At 39.3% G+C, this 23,138-nt stretch overlaps 2 protein-coding genes across 2 annotated transcripts; one reads left to right on the forward strand and one right to left on the reverse strand.

The window, feature by feature from the left end:
- Positions 1–1,776: 1,776 nt before the first annotated feature.
- Positions 1,777–5,537, reverse strand: grk1b (G protein-coupled receptor kinase 1 b). Its single transcript, XM_056397684.1, has 7 exons — positions 4,802–5,537; positions 3,820–3,947; positions 3,431–3,588; positions 2,996–3,079; positions 2,699–2,823; positions 2,366–2,567; positions 1,777–2,084 (listed from the first exon to the last, which is right to left on the reverse strand). Exons 1-7 carry the CDS (start codon positions 5,498–5,500, stop codon positions 1,801–1,803), a joined length of 1,680 nt encoding a protein of 559 aa, XP_056253659.1. The 5' UTR covers positions 5,501–5,537; the 3' UTR covers positions 1,777–1,800.
- Positions 5,538–13,114: 7,577 nt separating this feature from the next.
- Positions 13,115–22,872, forward strand: slc25a35 (solute carrier family 25 member 35). The gene is made up of 5 exons (XM_056397822.1): positions 13,115–13,614; positions 13,747–13,812; positions 13,898–14,050; positions 15,417–15,551; positions 18,058–22,872. The coding sequence occupies exons 1-5, from the start codon at positions 13,243–13,245 to the stop codon at positions 18,226–18,228; spliced, it is 897 nt and encodes a 298-aa protein (XP_056253797.1). The 5' UTR covers positions 13,115–13,242; the 3' UTR covers positions 18,229–22,872.
- The last annotated feature ends 266 nt before the right edge of the window (positions 22,873–23,138 follow it).

Raw genomic sequence — 23,138 nt, forward strand, 5'->3', positions numbered from 1 at the left:
GCATTTCTCTTGCAGTTATGTGTATGCGAGGAAGAAAGAGTGAACTGACACATTTTTTCCAAGCTCAACTTTTCAACATTTTAAATATAATTTTTATCTTAAATTACTTTAACCATGATGCTGCACAACATTAGCAACAATAACTGCAGTCAGGTACAAAATGATAATGATCAGTGAATGAAGCAGTTTCTGTGAGTTCTGCGATTAAGATGACTTTAATAATTTAAAATATGTAATTTAATAAGACTTTTGGCTGTTCTCCCTTGAGCTAAATTTAGATGATGATTAATATGTGGGCTAGGTAATGTGCTTTGAGTAAAAGCTGTTTAAATAATATGACGTTTGTATAACTTTGAACAGTCAGTATTTGTGTACTGTATGCGGTAGAGTTTCGGTGAAGTCACTGCTTCAGTACCTGGTCTAATCCGTCAATATGATTGATAGCTAAGATTATAGCTCTCTGTGTCTTTGTCTCTATGACTCGCTCACACACACATGCACGAGAAGCTTGAAAAATCATGTATTTGAATGCTGGACCATTACGTAGTAGGTTTATAGCCATGCTAGCAGCATGCAGTGAAAAAGCAACTTTGTACAGACATTCATGATTCTCTGAGGTTGAATCTTAATGGCCTTGGTGTTCTGGTGTGCAACAACTGTTGGATGATTTGTCATTATATTTATCCATGGCACCCTCAGAATGCATCGTAATTATCTATGTAATCTCTTAACATTTCATTTCAAAGCAAATGTCTAACTCTTGTTTCAAGAGAGCAACATAGGGGGGCAAAATTAGTTTGGTTTTTAATTCAGTTTCTCTGTTGAAAATGTAGCTGTCTTCACATACTGGTGTGGACAGTCAAGCCACAGAAAGGGGCCCAACATTTGTGCATTGCAAGATTTTATTAATTGCTTTTAACTCTTCTATCTACATGATTTACCATAATAATAACTTAAAAATAATTTGTTATATCAGAAATAAGGAAACAGTTATTACACATTACAGTGACAATACAGTGGCTTCTCTTAAGTCCAAATGATTTATATTAGATAAACATTGCTTGTGGTTTCTATATAAAATGATTTTTATTCCATTTATTTGTAATTACTAAAGGTAAATAATGACATATACAGTAAGATTACAGCAGGTATTATTAGTGAAACCATATTTACATTGTTACATAATATTTAATCTATGTGATATTTCACCATGCTGCCACTTTTACAGTATCACTATAAATGTTACAAATATTATTTATATGCACACTCAGTTGTCATTTTATTAGGTACACCTAGCTAAAACTAATGCAGTCTACAACACTCCTGCAATAAATCCTCCTTCATGAAGGTCATAATGTTCAGTTTTTATTGATCGTGTGTTAAAGAGGTGTTGATTCAACTTTGTGATTATTTGGGAGGATATAGTCTGTATTGTGTTATAAGAGAGAGGTATTTCTATTATTTAGCCTACTATCTTTGTTTTGAATGAGGTGGACAAAATAATAGAAACACCTGTGAGTATTAACGCAGTTCCACGCAGCACCACAAACTGCAAACTAAAGTTGAATCAACACCTCTTTAACAGTTTCAACAAAAACTGAACATCATAACCTTAATGGAGGATTTATTGCAGGACTCTATTAGACTGCATTAGTTTTAGCTAGGAAACAGTAACAGGTTATTGTAAAAACGTCAGATAATACAGATTAGGAATAAATTGCACCAAATGAGCACCTACTAAATTTGTTTAATTTCAGTAGATATTCTTTCCCCTGCTCTGTTGCCCTCTGCTGCCCTAAATCAAAGCAGCACACACCCCCCACCTTTGGCTTCCACGTAGTTTGGGTCAAGGTCATTGGGCAGTTTGCCGCCCTCTCCCCAGATGTTCAGCTCTCCAAATACACCTGTTTCTACCATTTCCTCCTGCCAGGGAATTGGGACATTGCCAGAAGCAAAATCATTGTAGAACTCAGTGTCCTTGTTATCCAGGACCACACCTTTGATTGTGCTGAAGGCACCCACATCATCAATATCTTTGGCATAGACCATCTTAGGATCAGGGACAAATGGTGGAGGCAGCATTCCTTTGAACGAAACACAGAACACATGAATAAATTTAAGCATATGGTATATGAATTTCCCCTAGGGGATAAATAAAGTATCTATCTATCTATCTATCTATCTATCTATCTATCTATCTATCTATGTAAGAATTCCTGTTAACTTTGCATTTCCTCTTTTGTCACTTCCATATCTGCAGTTTCTTGAATCTATCTCATCCAGTGGGATTAAATTAGATTAAATCAATAAGAGTTCTTCAATTAATGCATTTTTGCCTGGGGATGGTTAAGTGGACGTCACCCACCTGCTTCCAGACGGCCCCAGTTAATGTCTTTGAAGAAGGGCTGATTCTTCAGATCTGTGCAGTCATTATTTTTGAACCCGAGACGTTTCGCTGGGTCCTTCTCCATCAGGCCTTCGCAAATATCCTTGCATTCTTTGGTGAAGTTGGGTGTATATGCAACTGGATCGTTCAGGATTCTGCGACTTACCTCTTCATTCTCAACCTGAAGAAAGATACAAACGTTTTGTATATATGATTTTACCACAGTGAAATGGCATTGGACATCAGCAAAGAGGAGAATTGAGGATATTTTTTGCCCATAAAAGCCACTTGATTCATTTACACATTTAGTACCTTCTCTCCTCGTACTCTAAAGGGCCCTTTGGCAGCAATCATCTCAAACAGGGTGACTCCCAGAGTAAAATAGTCCACTGTGTAGTCATACTCCTTCTTCTGGAGCAGCTCTGGAGCCATGAAACCTATATTCATCAACAAAACGAAAGACTGTTTAGAAGATCATGGCCAACATGTTGGTACAGGATTTTTTTTTTCATGGTTATTTTTTCCTGCATAGCATTTCTTCTGCAATGGTCCAGTTTTGTTTAACTTCATCCAAATCTAGAATTTTAAATATTGGATTTGTTCACTTACCTGGAGTTCCAGCATATCCAGTAGTTTTGTCTTTTCCTGGTGGAAGTTCAACAGCCAGACCCAAATCTGACAGGCGGACGTGTCCTAAGCGACAAGGCGTTGATTACAACAGTGGCACATGGGTATTTGATAGGCCACCAGCTAACATTAATAGAATGACTGGGTTTATTTTCATAAAACATTGGCTATTTTTTCTTTTTATAAAATGTTTCCCTCATGTTCCACTGAACTGCACTGGTGGAGTATTTTTCACTTTGGTGATTTACCCTGGTTGGAAGTGAGCCAGCGTCATGGCTCAAGCCAAAGTCAGCTGGTTAACCCACCAGTCTTGTTTTGTGATGGGGTGATGGGTTAGGAGAGAGTCTTTGGGCTGTAACATCCATATGTCCATGCATAGCATTCATACAGTATATTGCTGCAGAGGAAATGGCTCACCTGTATCATCCAGCAGTACGTTCTCTGGTTTCAGGTCTCTGTAGATGATCCTGTGCTGATGAAGGTGCTCGAGCCCACAGATGATCTGAGCTGTATAGAAACATGCTCTCTTCTCATTGAAACCAGGATTTTTTTCATCCACGTTATACATATGAAACCTGTGAGAATGGAGAGGATGACGCATGACGCACCTTAGAGCCTAGTCTGTATATTAGCTGTGAGGTTTATCTACCCTAGGCTGATTAGTAGAGATGAGAGGGCTGCAGCACTATTCCCATGTTGTTAACTACAGAAACCATGTATGTATGTGCTTTAAAAGCAGTGTTTATGTCAGTGTACAGATTTCACAGTGAGTCTATACAGCTGTATTTGGAGTTTATATAGAGCACCTGAGGTCTCCACCGTTCATGATGGTCATAACTAAGCAGAGGTCTGTCTTGGTCTGGAAAGCGTAAGCCAGTGTCACGATGAAGCGACTGTGAACTTTTGCAAGGATTCGCTTCTCCACAATTGCCCCCTAAACAGAAATAATCATCACAACATGATTAGTCCAAGAAAACCAGAAATGCACAAAAATAAAAGCCCCTTTACAAACCTACTGTCCAGCTAAACAGGTATTTTCCCTGATTAGAGCTCTTATTCTGACTTGTCAAACACAGGTCCACAGCCCTTTTACACATGTGATGTTTTGACGTCAAAGTAAGAAAAGCACAACAGCAACTAATTTTATTCATAATGGCTACCTTTAGGTGTGTGTGCCATGATGAGCCTCAGTCTGTAGGTTTTCATTTCAACAGATGAATTCTGTCCCTAAAATCTTGAGTTACTTATTGTGGCTTGTTGAATTGAGGGGACAAATGTTGCGATTCTGTTTTTTTTTTTTTTTCTACTGTACATCGTAATGTATAAAGATATTAGAATTTTGCATATAACCACATACTTAAATCCTCCAAGTCTAGCTGTTCTAGGTTATTGCTATTGATCTTTCAGTTTTTAATCCTTCCTGTGGCAGGGCCTACCTAGCTTTACTAGTGTTACCTGAACCATGAAAGTGATGCTGTGTTGCAGTGCTGCTCCAGTGGCAGTCAACAAAATTAAAAGTTCATTATCCACTGATGCTTTTAAAAGCAATGGGGTTCAGTCTAGTCTACTGTCTCTGTGTCTGGCTCTGAGCTGCTTTGTGGGGTCTTTAGGAGAGTCACAAGCTTCTTTGCACTGATCCGTTGTGGTAAAAACTAAACCTCTCTACTCAGTGGGGCATATCCTCTCACAAACTTTCTTTCTTATTCCCTGCTGTGGGTCAGCTTGCTCTTCTGTTTGACACTGTGAATGGCTGTGGGTAGGACATTAGATGTTGCATCAGTTCTTTACCTCGTAGCCTTTGCGTTTCTTCAGCCTCTTTTTCTCCAGCTTTTTGTTGGCATACATTTTGCCCGTTGCTTTAGCCTGGCAAGCATAAACTTCCCCAAAACCTCCTTTACCCAGGACCCTGAAGTCCATGAACCACTCCTCATCAGAAGGCTGGCTCTCCAACCATTTGAACTGAACATAACGCAGGAAGTACATGCTGTTCTTGAAGCTTTGTGTGGCCATCTTCTCCAGGTGTTTGAGCAGCTGCTGCTCACTCTCTTTAAACAGGTCACCGCGAACGTTCTTGAAGTCTTCTTTAACTCGAGTGACGGCCTTCTCCTCCAGGAAGCTGCAAAAATTCTTTGAAGCTGACTCATAGTACTTATTGACAATTTTTTGGGCCTTCTGTACTCTGTCCTTCTCTTGGCATACAGTGTAGTCTTCCATGTCTTTCCACAGCTCTCCGGCATTTTTATGGGTCGCGTCACTCTCCAGAAACTGTTGGAAGAGGCGCTTACCGATGGGTTGTTTGACACACATGCTGTCAAAGGTTGTGTCTACAGTGGCCTTCATGTGTTCACAATCTCTGATGTGTGGCAGATTCAGCCTGGCACGCATCTTCTTGTCACGCATGGAGGCTGCTGCAGCTCCGTCCACGCTGCCACGGGCGGACACATAGGCAGAATTTGCCACCACTGTCTCCAAACCACCGATGTCCATGGCTGCAACTTTTTTTCTGTAGCACACACAAGTTAGAAGTCAATGACAACTCTGCAGCTGATTTTCCATTGGAACCATAATGTGGTGTGATATGAATCGCTTCCAATTCCCTTCTATTTCCATATTAAGAGGGCCACAAATCAGCTTCAAGTCCATAACAGCAGGATGGGAACTTCCATAACATTCAGTGTACAGTTGATTAGTTTTGGGATGTATTTTGATTTAATCTTCTATCATATTTTATCCCTACTCTGATTTTTCTTTAAGTCACTTTCACAGATAAAACCATGTATAATCACTAGAACACATTAAATTATTATTTGTAGAAAGTGCTATATAACAAGAAGGAGTGATTTTCTGTTATTATATTCTCACATTATCATAATGTGGGCTACTGTATGTCATTAGTCATCAGTAAGTGGAGCATTGGGTTATTTTGTTTGATCATGTAACTACTTTGTCAGTACACCCTGGGTTTGCCTCATGTGGAGCCTGTCTCTGTGCACTCATAGTAAATATTAAATGTGAAAAGAGAGTGATGTTGTGATATGCTGCACCCTGCTGTTCAAAGGCAAAAGTCACTGAAAAAGACTTTTTATTTCAGACGCTACAGACAGGAATGAAATTAAGCTTGTGTGCAACTGTATGTGCACATGCTCACGTAAGGTGAAGGATTTGGGGGGCTGTTCCCTTCCCTCATTTCCATTGTGCAGATTACCTCCCTGATGTTAGCAAACTTCAAATGGTTCGATTCCCATTCTGATATATACTGAGACAAAAGAAGAAAGAAGAAATGTTGCTGTGTATTTAACCTTCAGTTTGAGGAATTAGATTTCTTTTCATATTATTGAAAAACCAAAGGATATAAGTATTAGACTGTTAAAAAGATAAACATTATTTTATCTCTATGGGAATATCTCATATGATATCATACTGCATGCTGGGCCGTTCATGAACAGGTCCCATCATACATGTTGAAGAATACACCTCATGCATAGTAACTGAACAGGAAAAGTACAGTGTGTTTAGTCTTTCTGGGTGTATTTCATGTGTATAAGCTGGTCTGTCTTGCCCTGGTACATGTAGTACTGAAAGTGATACTGTTGGCTGCGTAGGTGCTCTCCTGACTCTACATAATCCAGTTAACATTGACTGCTGATACCAGAGATTTACATGATTGACCTCATTGTTAATTAACCTAAGTTTTTAGACTTGCTTTTAAATATGTTTAAATAGGTGGAACACCCCAACAAAAGTGATGATCCTATCATGTATTAAAAGATTATTGCTGGTCTTTGTTGTTACAATCTGAAAAGCAACCTTTATATAAATTGATCTCAAGAATGTGGGGGAATTAAGATTGTCAGCATATTGTTTTTAATTTTGAATTTGTAATATGTTGTTTATGAAAAAAAGAGCATATCTTGTTTGAGGGAATATTTAATGTAAGATTTTAGAGCAAAACCAATAAATAATGTCAGTAGCCTAATCAAAAAATAGTTATCCACTCACCGTACTTTCTCGCTGTAGCAGTCAAATCCGGAATTGAATGCAATAAAATAAAATGGGTATCATCCAACACATATAGTCTATTTTCTTTTCTTATTTGCTCTTTTTTCTTCCATCAGCCAGAACAAAAAGAAATCATCTCCGTCCTGTAGGGTCTTGAGAAGATGTGTTCAGGGTGTGTTGGGACATCGTGGCGAGGTTTACTCTGCACCTGAAATCCTCCACGGTAGTTCATTAGCTGGTGCGGATTAAACCCTGATCTCATTGGAGGGAGCAATTTGGCAGAAGCTATTAGTGTAACTCAGCAGCAGCAGTGATTACTGATGAGGAATCTGGCTCAATAAGCATCATTTAACCATTAAATACAGAATTCATTCTTGGTTTTGAGGATAGCACATTTCTTTAAAGGCAAAATATGAGAATCTTGACTCTTAATTGATGCTATTCTTGATTGATGATTTTCCTATTTTTCCTGTCCTGTCTACAATGTTTTGAATCATATGGATGAGGAATAACGAAGGCTGGGATACACAAGTAAAACCACCACATTGACTTTGCTCGTCTCTTGTCTTGTCTGTTGAGTGACAGACCAGCTCACCAGCTCAGAAGCAGGCTGCACATTGAAAGGGGATTACCCCCCCCCCCCACCCCATGTGTCTGTGTGTTGACATGATCTTTGAACTATTGTACGTCTGCATGAGCTTAACTGTATGAGAAAATACTGTTTTTATTCACTGTGGATGCTGATTGAGAATCCAGAAGTTTACACAAGCAAGGGAGAAAAAAATGATGTGGGTACATTTCAGGTGAGAGGATTTAGTGGCTGGTTGAGGAAAGGGAGAAGAGGGATTTAGATCATGCAGCTAATGAGGATGGGAACGGTGTCAAACAGCAAAGTAACTGTATCACAGTAGTTGTTTAAGATTAAATAGCTGGTCATTTGTAATCACATACACAAAGCTGCTTTCACCAATTAGTAACTGGAAATAGGTAATTTAATTATGAGAGAAAAAGAAAGAAATTTACAGGCAGCTGCTCTGACACACCGTGATTTGCACAGGCTGACCAAACCAGACTAAGCCTGAAGTCATTTGCAGTATTTTACATTTCCTTTGGTCTCTGTTTTTACAACAGAGTTTCAGTTTGCCTAAGACTCAGTCCACAGGATGGTATACTCTTCATTTTGGCTTCAAACTGTAGCAAAGTAAATCCTAATATTCTAACAAGGTAAAAGACGTGATCATGACTGTACTTCACTTTCACAAACACAATGTTTGTTTTGATTCAAGATACTAAACCTTACTTCAATCACATGTAACTGAAAGGATCTTAACTACAGTAACTGACAACTGGTAACATTTTGTAAACAAAAAATGACACTATTGTTACAGACACAGTACAAGGCAACATTTCAATTGTACAGTACAATACTGTAAAATGGGTTGATGTGTGCAGGGTTTAAAAAGCTAAAAAAAAAGAAAATAGTGGACAATTGTGACTGAGGACTTTTTTTAAATTTCTAAAATCACACCTACCTGTAAAAAAGTCTCTCATGATTAGAGCCAGTGTAGATAAATAATGAGTGTTAGAAGAGATTCAGGTTTACATTAAAATCATTCTATATTTAACATGTAGAAGCTTCTAAGAAATGTTGCACTTTATGATCAACATGGCTGAGTTTCAATTAACTTTAAAGATTTAAGCTTTTGTGTTATAGTGCCACCATCAGGATCACTGTGTGATAATTTGTGCATAGAAGGCACATTTATTTTGAAAGAAAAACATTGGACAAAGACATTACAAAACAAACGGGTTGCTCAATAGAAGAAACATTTGAACCGAAACATAAAATGTAGGTCTGTTTAGGCCGATTTAAGCCCATTTCCTGTCCTGTGCATCAGGCTGGGCTTGTTCAACAGACCCTGAGCAGAAATCCTATTTAAATAGGGTAGAGGTGACACAGATTTTACATTCTAGTCTAATCCAGCTCAGTGACAAACAAACCCACCCACCCACCCAGACAGGGAGCTCAAACACACTGACACCTGTATAGATCTGCCCACTACCCTTTCATCTGACAAGTCAGAGGTGAGATCTCAGAAATACAGCCACTATACCTTCATCTCCTGGAGCAACATCAATATAAAACATCAATTTACACTCATTCTTCCATTGCGCTGCCACAATGTTATCATTCTCAGGTGACTAGACTAAATAATGACTTTTTTGTGTTTTACTGTTGTTCAAAGGCAAGTGGATAATCTTTTCCCTTTTAATTGATTCAGTGGAAGGTAACAATACCATAACATTTACACAATGGTATTGTCAAGTTGTGGAGTTGTCTTGTGATCCTCGGGCAGCTGAGCTTCAACTGCTCTTCGGATGATTAAACAGAGATGTGGTTAGAAACAGCTTTGTAAGTTGCTGTTCTCCCTCAGAAAATAATCTGTAATTGAGAATGTTGGCGCTGGCCTGGTGACCCAGTATTTACCTGAACTCACTTCACTTCATCAGGAAGAACTCTAATAGAAACATGAAATAATGTATGTCAGTTGAAGGCTGTCTCTGTTAAATGTAAAGAAGTGTAAATTCATATTCAGTTTAATTTTGAAAATGAACTGTATATGTTAACTAATTAGTTTTTACAACCTTTAATGTTATTAATGACCTGCTTGGAATCAGCCTATATCATTTAAATGAGACATGACCCACAAAATACTGCGACTGCGTATAAATTAAGAGTTATTGTCAGTTTCTTTTGATAGAGGCACAGTACTTAGGTATTTTAATTTGTTTTGACAGTTTCTCACTAAGACATTTTTTCCTTAAGAAGCTGCTGTGAGCTGACCTATTAATTGGTATGCTTGAATCCTGTTTTTGTAAAGGCAGTTGTGCTAACAAGATCAGCCACTCAAGTCTGTACATGCAATGTTACAAACGTGTAGCTACATAACATCAAAAGTTATTTTTATTCTGACACCGATTAGTTAATGAATACAGTTACTGTCCCTGGATGGGGCTGATCAGGTACAGGAAACTATTTTTATTCTGATTTGAGTCGGTGGTTGTATTAGCCACTAAAGTCCATTTAAAATGTCTCAAGATAGATAGATAGATAGATAGATAGATAGATAGATAGATAGATGTGCATGATTTTGCTTGAGGATATTGTTGTTGTTATTATTATTATTATTATTCGTATTATTAATTTCGTTTTATTTTTTTATATACATAATAGTTGTTGGAAGAGCAACACTCCTACGTTGTACACATTGACTGAGAGCTCAAAAGGATCCAGTGTGGACGTAACAGGTTACAGCAGCAGTCTGCGGTCTGCGGTCTAATGGAGGAGAACTGGTTTCTCTCATTGACGCTCTCGCCCCATCCAAGGATAAACAAGAAGAACTGGGTCTGCTGTAGCAAGATGGCCGCCCATTCACTTTGCTTGTTAATGCATCTTCCGGGACAGCAGTTAACAAATCCAGGGATGAAGAGCCGTTTTCATTGGCTGAGAATACGTAGCCTACGTCAAACGTACGTACACCGTGGTACCAATGTACCAACCTCCAAAATGATATGTTCAGGGGCAGACAACGTATACTGCCAAAGGATATCTCCATTATTCTCCCAGTTACCCCATGAGAATGAATTGTATTTACATGTTTTTTTAAGCTAAGTTTTAGCTGACAATCAAATGTACTTTTATTGATCCCCTGTTGCGGAAATTCAAATTTGACACAGCAGCACAAAAGAGTGGCAGTGCAAGGGGAAAATGTAATAAGAAATAAAAGAAGAATAGAACCAAAATCTAAAATAAATAAGATAATATAGAGATACTATATACAATAATAATAAACAATACAATGTTGTTCTGTATGCTACATGTGCAGTATAAAGATAAAAAATAAAGTGGTTGTGCAGTTTGTCCCAATTCTATAGTAATTCTGTTGTAATAGATAACAGTGCAAATTTAGTTGAAAAACTTTAGAGTATTAAAAAAGTTAAAAAGTGAGGGACAGAGCGGCTGTGTTGGGCTGCCATTCACTCTCTGGAAGGTTTAACAACTTCTTAGAAATTCTTCAGCCGTTTCTTTATAATGTAAGTGCAGAGGCGAAGCTGATCTCATGGGAAAGCAACAGATAAAATTATTAGTCAGTTTTTAAGGGGAAAATCTTGGCTAGTAGGCTACTGAGTAAAGAAGATACAGGAACAAACCAACAACATAGCCCAACAGACCCTAATCCCTGAACTCTCTCGTCCCAAACGTTTCCCAAGAACTGATGGTCACGCCACATATTGTTTTCGTCCCATTCTCTTGGACACGATATCTCAGAAACACCTTGATGGAATTTCTTCAAACGTTGAAAAAAGGTTCACCTAGACCCAAGGACGAATTGATTAGATTTTGGTAGCTTAAAGTCAAAGGTCAAGGTCATTGTGACCTCACAAAACATGATTTTGGCCTTGTGAAAGCAATATCTTGAGAACTAATTTGGCACAAATGTTCACCTGGACCCAAGGATGAACTGGTTAGATTTTGGTTGTCAAAGGTCAAAAGTCAAGATCATGGTGACCTCACAAAACACTTTTTAGCCATTACTCAAGACTTCACACGTCAATTATGACAAATATTGTATGATTGATTCTGGGGATGTAACCTGAAACTAGTCTGTGTGGTGAAGGCAGACAACCGCCAGGCGGTAATTATGGTTTATTGGTGAAATGACAAAAAGGGACAAATATAAGATGACAGATGCTAACAGATAACATAGTAGTGAAATAGTGTGACAAAAAAAAACAAGCAAACAAACATACACATAAGGTGACACAGAGGACAAGTGCTAACATATAAGATCAACAATAGGCGAGCATATGGACAATACTATGAAGCTGATATACTGATGTGTGTGTGTGTGTGTGTGTGTGTGTGTGTGTGTGTGTGTGCGTGCGCGCATGTGTGCGCGTGTGTGCGTGTCGGCAAACCAGGCCACTGCACAAGGCAAGTGACATGATCCCCCACCTGGCCCCCCAGCAATGTGAGCAGAGGCCCCAGCAGGGGACAGGTCAGTGCAGGACCACCCTGCAGTTGTGTGAAGGTGTGTGTGCTTGCATGTGTGTATGACGATAGGAAAGTACAGTGTAATATGAATTTAAATTGATGTGTCTGTGGTTGGGTCAGAAGAAAAGATTGTGTGTCGGTTTGTTTGGGTGTGTGTGTGAGTCTGAGTATGATTGCAGGTGCTATGCATGTACTATGAATTCAAGTTTGTATGTGAGGTAGTTAATTAAGAAAAAAATTAATAAAATTAGAAATAAATAAGTCAATATTGGTCAATATTGGTCATGCCACATTAACATCAACACACTCAATCTTTACAGGTTGACATGACTCAGCCGAAACAAATGTCCCTGCCAAAGTATTATTGACTCTTACACATCGGTAAACATTTCCAACCAGATGTTTTCCTATCAAAATGTACTTCCAACCATAACTAATGAGGAAATCAGTACATGATGAAAACACATAATCATAATGTTCCCCCATGTTAGTAATAAACTAGATCACCTAATGTGGTCTGCACCTCATGTAGTCTATGTTCTTTTGCTGTTGTGGATTGCAATATATGAAGTGTTTGTCTCTTTGTCAGGTTTTTTTCAGTCAAAATATTATATTATTGTAATATTAGAAAAATACTTGCAAACATGAAGATGGAAATTTTTTTCAAGGAAAGGGAATTGAAACTGGGGAATTGAAACTGAAACTCTTTGACAAAATAAAGCCATAGCAAACAAAAGAAAGGAAAAAATCCTTGTAATGACACAATGGAAAATAATACCAACCAAATTTGTTACATATAATAATAAAATATGTACATGAGAAGGACTAATTCCGAGCCTGTAAATGTTTCAGTATTGATTTCATTGGATAAGACATCACAATTAGTGGCGATTAACAGACGAGTCACTTTCATCAAGTCGTTTCTCGAGTTTACGAGTTTACGAGGAGGTCGTGAAGTGCTCCCATGTCTGCGCACTGATGTAGCTAGCTCTGTGTGTGTGTGTGTGTGTGTGTGTGTGTGTGTGTGTGTGTGTGTGTGTGTGTGTGTGTGTGTGTGGTGCACAGTAAGTGGGAGGAGGAAACACTGCTGAGCCGAAAGCCGCTGACATGAAGGACAGATCGGAGCGGCCGCAGAACTGAACCTCCGCATCTGTCCTCCCGCCGGACGGTCGCGATGGATTTCGTGCTGAGCGGAGTGGCGGCGTGCGGAGCGTGTCTGTTCACCAACCCGCTGGAGGTTGTCAAAACGCGAATGCAGCTGCAGGGAGAGCTCCAGAGCAGGGGCACTTACCAGGTTTATTATCGCAACGTGTTCCACGCTTTTTACACCATCGGTAAAGTGGACGGACTGGCAGGCTTACAGAAAGGACTGGCGCCCGGGCTGGTTTATCAGTTTTTTATGAATGGAGTCAGACTCGGCTCGTACGCCATCATTGAGTCCTCTGGTTACATCCACACCAATGGAAGGGTCAGCGCGCTAAAAACCACGTTAGCAGGGGCTGTGGCTGGAGTGGTGGGGGCCGTGATGGGCAGCCCTGTATACTTGGTCAGTAGCAGATTTTTTCTTAAGCTGAGCAGGGTTGACTTCATTTTTTTTGCATTGTTACTTTAGGTGTGACACTTCAAGGTGAGCTGTCAACTGTGGAGAGAAGTAAAAACAAATTGTCTCCACTGACAGGTCAAGACTCATCTGCAGAGTCAGTCTACGTCCTCTATTGCGGTTGGACATCAGTATAAACACCAGGTAACACAATAACCAAGACTGGAGGTCTTTATTATGAGTGACAGGCATCTTCACTTTGCTCATGTGTGCCTCCTCTTCCTGTCAGGGGATGATCCACGCTCTGGCAGCCATCTACAGGGAGCATGGCATTCTGGGACTGTGGAGGGGCTCCAGCGCTGCTGTACCGAGGGTCAGCGTGGGGTCAGCTGCTCAGCTCTCCACCTTCTCCTCCTCCAAGGAGCTTGTGATTGACCTACAGGTTAGAAAATGGCTTGCTGAGGTCATCTTGACATAGAAGTCATCTAAATTCAGTGGTGATGATTAGGAACAGGCTGACTGGAGGAATGGTGACTACGCCATGGGTGCATGTCTTTGGTATGAGTTCAATGTTCAAGAATAAACAACTGTTTTGGGGGGATGTTGACGTAACTCATTGCTTAACTTAGATAAAGTCATTATGATTATAATTACATTCAAAGCAAAAAGGCCAAAAAATAAGCAGGTTATAGCTTCTAAAATCCGCTTTTGTCTTATATGATAGTAAACTGAATCTGTTATCTGTTGGTCGGATTAAACAAACAGTTTGAAGTCATCACATTTGGCTCCTGGCATTTTTCACTGTTTGCAGATGTTATCTAGTCTAGACTGGCCTAAAATCTCTCTGTTTAAGAGTTAACTGAGGAAATAATTAGTAGATTCACTGATCATAGAATAATCAATAGTTACAGCCCTAAACTCAGAGGCAAGGGCTTGAGAAGAGACAAATTGTGGTCTGTAGCTGTGTACAGATTACAAAAGCAGTCATTGTGGCACTGACAAAGAGCTCAGCATTGCACTCTTCTGGAATAGAAATTGGACACCTTTCATTGCCCCCACCCGCCTGAAAACATGAGGCTTACACAACTAGTGCACCAGTTCACTGGGAGCAAGTGGCTGCTGATCCAGCTCTACTTAAAAAAAAGGTATTTTATACTATATGCCAGGACCACATTGATCAACAGTGTTGTATTGATTTGACCATTCTGCAGGACTGAATCGTAAACACCGTGTGCAGTTTACTTGCACTACTTAATTATTTTCCCAGACTTCCTTTGAGCTGTTTTGAGTGAGGATGCAGGGGGGGTGTTCATTGCAGCATGAGCTAGCTAGCTAGCTGCAAGTCAAAGACCTCCAAAGAGGTAAAACACATTCAACTGGTGCTGGGTCTCTTTGTTGTTTCGTTGTTGTATGAAGATTCTTAAAAGGCACAACACAAAGTTCCTCTTCTGTTCAAACTAAACTTTTCTTTTGTATTATCTTGTGTTGTAAAACTGTAGCCGTAGACTGTAGCTACTGGAGTGTGCGTGTGTGTGTGTGTGTGTGTGTGTGTTTGTGTGCAATATAGCCACTAAAAATAGAGCCATTCTTCCATTCAGCTGAATGTGGGAGATCATGACCAGTTCAAATTAGAAGTGCCTGCACACATGGTCGTACCCTGATGATCATATACTGGTCTAGCATCTGGTGTGAGGGGTGTGCTATGTCCTGTCATTTCTCACTTGCATCATACTGTTACCTGAAGGTGTGTTCCCAGTCCTCCTGTTTGAGGTTGTTGCCTAATAATATTGTAATGTTATTTCTCCAAGGTTTTCGCGAAGGACAGCTGGTTGGTGCCTCTGAGTGCTGGCATGATCAGCAGTGTGGTTGTGGTGTTGGCCATGACACCTTTTGATGTGGTGAGCACACGGCTCTACAACCAGCCTGTGGACCAGTTGGGCAAGGTTAGGAGACAGACTAATATGTTGAAGTTATGATTCCTAAGATTTTCATAACATCCATGCATGGCTTTTTTTTTTTTCATTTTTTCAGCAATAGCCATTCAACTTACTTATGCAGTATTCTGTTATTGCCTCTATACGGCCCATTTCATTGTAACTGCTAGGGTCTGCCTTTCCTATGTAAGATATTTTAGTACCAACCATAGACTGTATATAATGGACGTAGCCTCGGTGACATCATCCATAGGTTTCTGGAGTGCGGTTTTGAAGATCAGAGTCAGCCTCTCCTCTGTCGCCATCTTGGCCGTACCTGACTGCCTAACTCCCGGGCTAGTCCAAAAATGGGTAAAGAAGTGGGAGGGGGGGCTCACCCACCTGTCACTCAAAGCGATACGCCCTCAATTATGAGACTTAACACTTCATAAATTGTAAATGGGTGAGTTATATAACTCCAGCCAGTCTCAAGTGGCCACTTGAGGAACTGCAGTTTGTCACTTCCGCATTGGCTTCATTTTCAGCCCTGGAGGTGATCGATTGGTACCAATGCACAATGTAGCCTTGAGACTAGCAGCTCAAGGCTACTTTAGCTGCTCCTACTTCAACACACCCGAATCTCTGATCAAATATTTGGTGGTCAAGTTGCATTGTGGATAATGTAGGCATCAGATTTTGACAGAGAAGACAAATGCCTGGAATAAAAGTCTGTGATGATGTCTATGGTTCTGCTGCATCGATTTTTATATATTTTTCATGTCCTCTGTGAGTCTAACAGTTTAATGTACGTGCAGTGCTAAATTGGTGGAGTACTGGTTTATAACTGATATACAGTGGGGCAAAAAAGTATTTAGTCAGCCACCAATTGTGCAAGGTCTCCCATTTAAAAAGATGAGGCCTGTAATTTTCATCATAGGTATACGTCAACTATGAGAGACAAAATGAAGAAAAAAAAAAAATCCAGAAAATCACATCACACAAGAATTTATTTGCAAATTATGGTGGAAAATAAGTATTTGGTCAATAACAAAAGTTCATCTCAATACTTTGTTATATACCCTTTGTTGGCAATGACAGAGGTCAAATGTTTTCTGTAAGTCTTCACAAGGTGTTCACACACTGTTGCTGGTATTTTGGCCCATTCCTCCATGCAGATCTCCTCTAGAGCAGTGATGTTTTGGGGCTGTCGCTGGGCAACACGGACTTTCAACTCCCTCCAAAGATTTTCTATGGGGTTGAGATCTGGAGACTGGCTAGGCCACTCCAGGACCTTGAAATGCTTCTTACGAAGCCACTCCTTCGTTGCCTGGGCCGTGTGTTTGGGATCATTGTCATGCTGAAAGACCCAGCCACGTTTCATCTTTTATGCCCTTGCTAATGGAAGGAGGTTTTCACTCAAAATCTCACGATACATGGCCCGATTCATTCTTTCCTTTACACGGATCAGTCGTCCTGGTCCTGGCAGAAAAACAGCCCCAAAGCATGATGTTTCCACCCCCATGCTTCACAGTAGGTATGATGTTCTTTGGCTGCAACTCAACATTCTTTCTCCTCCAAACACGACAAGTTTAGTTTTTACCAAAAAGTTCTATTTTAGTTTCATCTGACCATATGACAGTCTCCCAATCCTCTTCTCGATCATCCAAATGCTCTCTAGCAAACTTCAGACGGGCCTGAACATGTACTGGCTTAAGCAGGGGGACACATCTGGCACTGCAGGATTTGAGTCCCTGGCAGCATAGTGTGTTACTGATAGTAGCCTTTGTTACTTTGGTCCCAGCTCTCTGCAGGTCATTCACTGGGTCCCCCCGTGTGGTTCTGGGATTTTTGCTCACTGTTCTTGTGATCATTTTGACCCCACGGGGTGAGATCTTGCGTGGAGCCCCAGATCGAGGGAGATTATCAGTGGTCTTGTATGTCTTCCATTTTCTAATAATTTATCCCACAGTTGATTTCTTCACACCAAGCTACTTACCTATTGCAGATTCAGTCTTCCCAGTCTGGTGCAGGTCTACAATTTTGTTTCTGGTGTCCTTTGACAGCTCTTTGGTCTTGGCCATAGTGGAGTTTGGAGTATGACTGTTTGAGGTTGTGGACAGGTCTTTTATACTGATAACCAGTTCAAACAGGTGCCATTAATACAGGTAATGAGTGGACGACAGAGGAGCCTCTTAAAGAAAAAGTTACAGGTCTGTAAGAGCCAGAAATCTTGCTTGTTTGTAGGTGACCAAATACTTATTTTACAGAGGAATTTACCAATTAATTCATTAAAAATCCTACAATGTGATTTCCTGGATTCTTTCCCCCCATTCTGTCTCTCATAGTTGAAGTGTACCTATGATGAAAATTACAGGCCTCTCTCATCTTTTTAAGTGGGAGAACTTGCACAATTGGTGGGTGACTAAGTACTTTTTTGCCCCACTGTAGAAGGGAGTAACTGGTCACAAAGGGGAGCTCAAACACTCATCACATCCAGCTGGGACATTCAGCTGACTGTCATTTTCTTGTCTTTAAGGGGCAGCTTTATAAAGGATTCACTGACTGCTTTTCCAAGACGCTGAGGAAGGAGGGATTGACAGGACTTTACAAAGGCTTGGGAGCCTCTTATTTCCGGCTCGGTCCACATACCATTCTGTCTTTGTTCTTCTGGGATGAACTGCGCAAACTGTACCAGCAGTACAGATAACACCAGGGACGAGGAGACTGGAAATGGGTAACTCATTAAGCTCTGAGTGCATAGGTTAAATGAGTCCTCATTTAATGAGTTCACTATTATGAGGTAAAAGAAAAACCAGGAGCTGCTCTCCTTTCTTCATGGGAAAGCTAAAGAGCAAAGGTAACATTTTACACTCCAATAAGAAAACAGATTAGTACAGTCAAAATGCATCAGGAAGCAGGGTGAAAATGTCAAAACTGCAGTCAAGAGCGCTGAACAGTTCTGTCTAACAGATGTCATAAACACACTTGGATTAGTCTTGGTAACAACCAGTATGTGCTCAGATATGATGATCTACTCAATAGACCTCACCTACTAACATAGGTAATAGTCTAAACCAGTATATTCAAAGGGAAACAAGATATTTTGGCATGGGGATAAAATCTCATCAGACAAGCGTAGGAAAGAAGCACTGATGAAAATGTGGCAGTAACACAAAAGACATACATCGGCCTTGTATTGGAAGGAAGTGATGCAGACTATAACATAGCAACAGAATGAAGGATTCTGTGGGTGAGAGATTTCCTGTAAGCAACTTTGCCTTCAAGTTAACAAGTGTTGCTAAAGTCAAAGAGGACCTGCTGATCAGTGACCCACTGGTGAGCCCATCAGTACAAACTAGGGATCAACTGATTTTTTTTTCAGGGCCGATACCGATTATTGGTAATCAAGGAGACCGATAAATAATATTTGGAACCGATACGCCAACACAAAACTACTGCTGTATAAGGACACTCACTGTGTTGTCCAGGTGTTTCTAGTATGTTGTCCACCCTATTTATATCAGTGAAAGTAGGCTTAATAACAGAAACACCTCTGTATAATGTAATACAGCTACACACACTACATCCTCCATAATGATCATACAGTTGAATCAAAGACGGTCTAAAACAATTTATTACAAACTGAACATGATAACCTTCATGAAGGAGGATTTACTGCAGGACTGCTGTATTGCTCAGTTTTAGGTAAATGTTCCTAATAAACTGACAACTGAGTGTATATAAGTAATTATCAGATGTATGCAGACTGCAAAGAGTCTGACTGGAATTAATTGGTTGATTTCAGTGCAGTCACCTGTGAACTGATTCACCTGGCAGCCTAAAGATGTTCTTTATTTTAATATAGTTTTATTATATATTATTATTATCCCCAAATAAGATGTTTCCCCCTTCCCCCCTTTTACTGTAGTAAAATGTGTTTTCAGTAAGAGTAGTTAGTGACCAGTGATCGGTTATGGGTTTAAAAAAAAAGAATGAAATAAACAATACAAATTATCGGAAAATGCTGATTTTACCGCCGATAATCGGCCAGGCCAATAATTGGTTGATCCCTAGTACAAACTCTTGTAAAACAAATAAAATTTGTTCAAACCCGCAGAACTTTATTTTAAGTTCAAGTGGCGATCCTGAAGTTTCAACAGATACCAAACTTGGCATTTGGAGAAATGTCAATAAAATAAAGCCTTGAGTTTCAATCTTTTATTTGGTGTAAATAGGTAAAACTGTAAAACCGTCATAAAATGGCATTTTACAACTCCTAGAGGATGCACCTCACCTTAACCAGAATCCCTGAGAGGTTTCGTTTGTACCTTAGAGGCTACACTAGACTACCTTACACATTTTTAGGTATGTTCAACATTTTTAAATGAAGTTCTCTTAACTACTGAATCTCTTTTGAGTTGCTACATAATGTCTGTTTCTTTTTATATCATACATTACTGTTAAACAATTAACTATGGGAACTGTTAGAAATAAAAGAAACTAAATTAGTTGACTTTAAGTCGAGGTATGTTAGTTCATTATCTCTGTTCTACAAGGCGTTATCATACTAATTACTTTTCTCTTACTCAGCTGTATTTAAACACACTGTGTTTGACCTTCAGGGTCATACCAGGAGCAGCTTGTCAGTGCTGTGTGACAAGTTTTTCCTGTTGCAAAAATTTTCAAATTCACTGATTCATTTACTGTTAAAAAATCTAAACGCTTACAGTATGTATTTCAACAAACTTGCTTTCTATTCCACAAATAAAATTACTTTTAAGGTGCTTTTTAGGTCACTGTCAAGGGTTGCTAGATCCTCTCTCAAGATCAACAAAACATTCAATTAAGAATTTCCATCAGTTAGGAAATGTATTTTTAAAATAAATAAATCTGCAGCTAAATTACATTGTGATTTGCTAGTTATAAAATGGTTTGCCTTAATCATTTATCAAAAATAAAATTCTGATTTATGGGATACTACTGTGACGTAAATGTGTATGACACTGCCACCAGTCATACATACTTTCAAACAGTTTGTTCATTAGAATTGACACACATTATTAATCATATGTCTGTGTGTTATGGCCTTTGAAGTACTGAAGTACTTTTGTGGTGTCTTCCATAGCGATGATGTGATGATGATGAAGGAATCTCCGCAGACACTGGCTCAGTTATATATAAAAAAGTTTATTACAAAAAGGCACAGCATCGTTTGACAAGCATCAAAACTGCCTGTGAGAGGACCCAAAGCCAAAAAGGATCTTCCCCCGTTTTTCCCGAAAACCAAACAATTTATAGGCTGGGAATCCTCTAGTTACATATTCATGACATAGCTAATTCCTAATAACCTATAGTGGCACAGAGCCAACATTTATGTCCAAACATGGTCATTCTATATGAAGTTAAAATATACCATAAATTCTGTTATGTAAGACAAAAGTCAGCTTTAGGAATGTTTTGGAGACAGGAACGGAGGGGGTGCTCACCCTCTTCTGGCACCTGACCTTACACCCAGAGCCTCCTCCTAAAAACACTCCACTCTGTAACTCACAGAGCAGCTAAGACACAACACGTTCGTTCAAGACAGAGGATTACTTTGTCAAATACTGCAATGACTTATCATTGATGCTCTTAAAATATGCAGGTATTGACATAAATGAAGACATGGTCTTCACCAGATTATTCACTTTTCTTCTGTGTTGGATAAGTTAGCATTAACATCATGCACATACAGTAAATGCACATCCTCCAGGTCAGCATGAGCATAACATGGCAGCACAGGTTTACAGCCACAGTTAAGAGTCCATTTTTCCTCACAGTTTGAGAAGTTCGCCTGACTCCAGCAGCTCACGGTCTTTCATTGCACCAGTGCGCAGTTACTGACCCGTTCTGTGAGGCCTGTACCGTTTAGCCCACTAGTCAGATTGCCATGAGTGGACACTGTTGGTAACACAAACTGCTCCATAATGTGTGAGTCAGACTGGGTGCTTTTTTCATGATGTGAACAATTCTTTGCAAAGTGTCAAGAATTTAATAACACGTTATTAGTTATTAGTGATTGCAATGGTGGCTGGACACAATTTGACATGGCAGCACAATGTGATTGTCATGACACATACAGTAATAAATGCACTGTAGCTAGTAGGACACATCTGTCAACCCAATTTAGGTAACAGAAGAGAGGAAACTAATGTTATCTGAGTTTATTTTGTATCATTAAGTTAAAGCTTTGGTCTTCTTATATAAAGAATGTTCCTACAGCAAGGGTTGGCATTTTTATTCTTGTCAAGTAACTTTGTCTTCTCAATGTAACAACACTGTATATGTATTATAAACACTATATATGGTTCGTTATGGGGTTTTCGTATGTCTGGATTTATCCTGTAAATTTAATCCAAATAAACAAGGACGCTACTGAAGTATTTCATCAGTAGATTTCATACACTGACAGGACAACTATAATGAATAAGGTAAATCAGACTATAATAGTTTTTCCTAGACCACATTATTGGACTATTAAATTTGTCTTTGAAATAATAGCTCAAGAAATCCTGACCAGAAATGTTTCCTGTCAAACAAATTTTGTGCCAAATGTTGTGCCGTTTTTTTTAGTTCACACCAATCCAGCTGAACAATGTTTGGTGGTTCAGACACCAAAAAGTACTAAAATCACAAAACTAAACTAGCTGGTGACTCCTTCAAAGAAAAAACACTATTTTTTTTTTTGTTTTAAGCAGTAATTGGCCTTTCTAGCCAATTACTGGCCAGGAAGACTCCTCAGTCTGATTTTATTAAAGGGTGAAAGACATCAACAATTCTGCCTAATTCTTAACATGGTATGCTGCCTACTAACTTAGCCATGCCATTATGGTGAAGGTATTTTTGTTAAGGTAATTTGTTGTGTGAATGGAATGGAAACTAATTACTGGTCAGTTTATATCATTAAGGGTCTTGAGATATTAGAAAATCTAAAATAGGGGAGGACTGATGATGATGATGATGTCAAATGGATGAAAAAATGCTGAATATGGTTTTGGTACTCTTGTTTGGAAATTGCTCGACTCTGTTGCTGATGGGTCCAGTGTAAATTATCTGATCACTTATGTACTGCATCATTAAACACGTGGACAGATGTCCTCCGAGTTGAGCAGGATGTGTGTTACATGCAGCATCTTGATAATGTTTCTTGAATGTGTAACAAAATGTATTTCCTATAATGGGCAGACAATATTTCTGTGTAATGGACATGGAGAGCAAATAAATGATCAGGCTTTGTGGTGATGGACATTGTGGTGTTACTTGCCTTGTTTTGCATGGGCTGAAAATAAAAGGCTAATGTTCTATCATGTTATACTAAGCCTGTACTAATAGTTCTTTGCACTATTTTAATTATACTTGTACTATATACAGCTGAGCAGTGGGTTACTTGAGGTTCATCAGATTTCTAAGGATTAGATTAACTTTCCCACCACTACCATCAAAATTAACCAATGAATTTCCCCTCCAGCTGATGCAATTAGAGAACAGAAAGTGCAGCACTCTGTGCTTTCACACACATTATGCATTTATCATGTGACACAATGTTAAGTTCATCATTCTGACTGACAGATTGTGTTT

This window comes from Seriola aureovittata, chromosome 15, assembly GCF_021018895.1.
Source record: "Seriola aureovittata isolate HTS-2021-v1 ecotype China chromosome 15, ASM2101889v1, whole genome shotgun sequence".
Lineage (NCBI taxonomy): Eukaryota > Metazoa > Chordata > Actinopteri > Carangiformes > Carangidae > Seriola > Seriola aureovittata.

Bases quoted from the DNA above. Each gene is read 5' to 3' on its own strand.
- grk1b (XM_056397684.1), bottom strand. From the start codon at position 5,500: ATGGACATCGGTGGTTTGGAGACAGTGGTGGCAAATTCTGCCTATGTG. The intron at 3,080-3,430 runs GTGAGCCATTTC...CTTGTCGCTTAG, and splicing joins CGTACTGCTGGATGATACAG to GACACGTCCGCCTGTCAGAT. The intron at 2,085-2,365 runs GTGGGTGACGTC...TTTCGTTCAAAG, and splicing joins CTGGGGCCGTCTGGAAGCAG to GAATGCTGCCTCCACCATTT.
- slc25a35 (XM_056397822.1), top strand. From the start codon at position 13,243: ATGGATTTCGTGCTGAGCGGAGTGGCGGCGTGCGGAGCGTGTCTGTTC. The intron at 13,615-13,746 runs GTCAGTAGCAGA...CTCCACTGACAG, and splicing joins TGGGCAGCCCTGTATACTTG to GTCAAGACTCATCTGCAGAG. The intron at 14,051-15,416 runs GTTAGAAAATGG...TATTTCTCCAAG, and splicing joins AGCTTGTGATTGACCTACAG to GTTTTCGCGAAGGACAGCTG.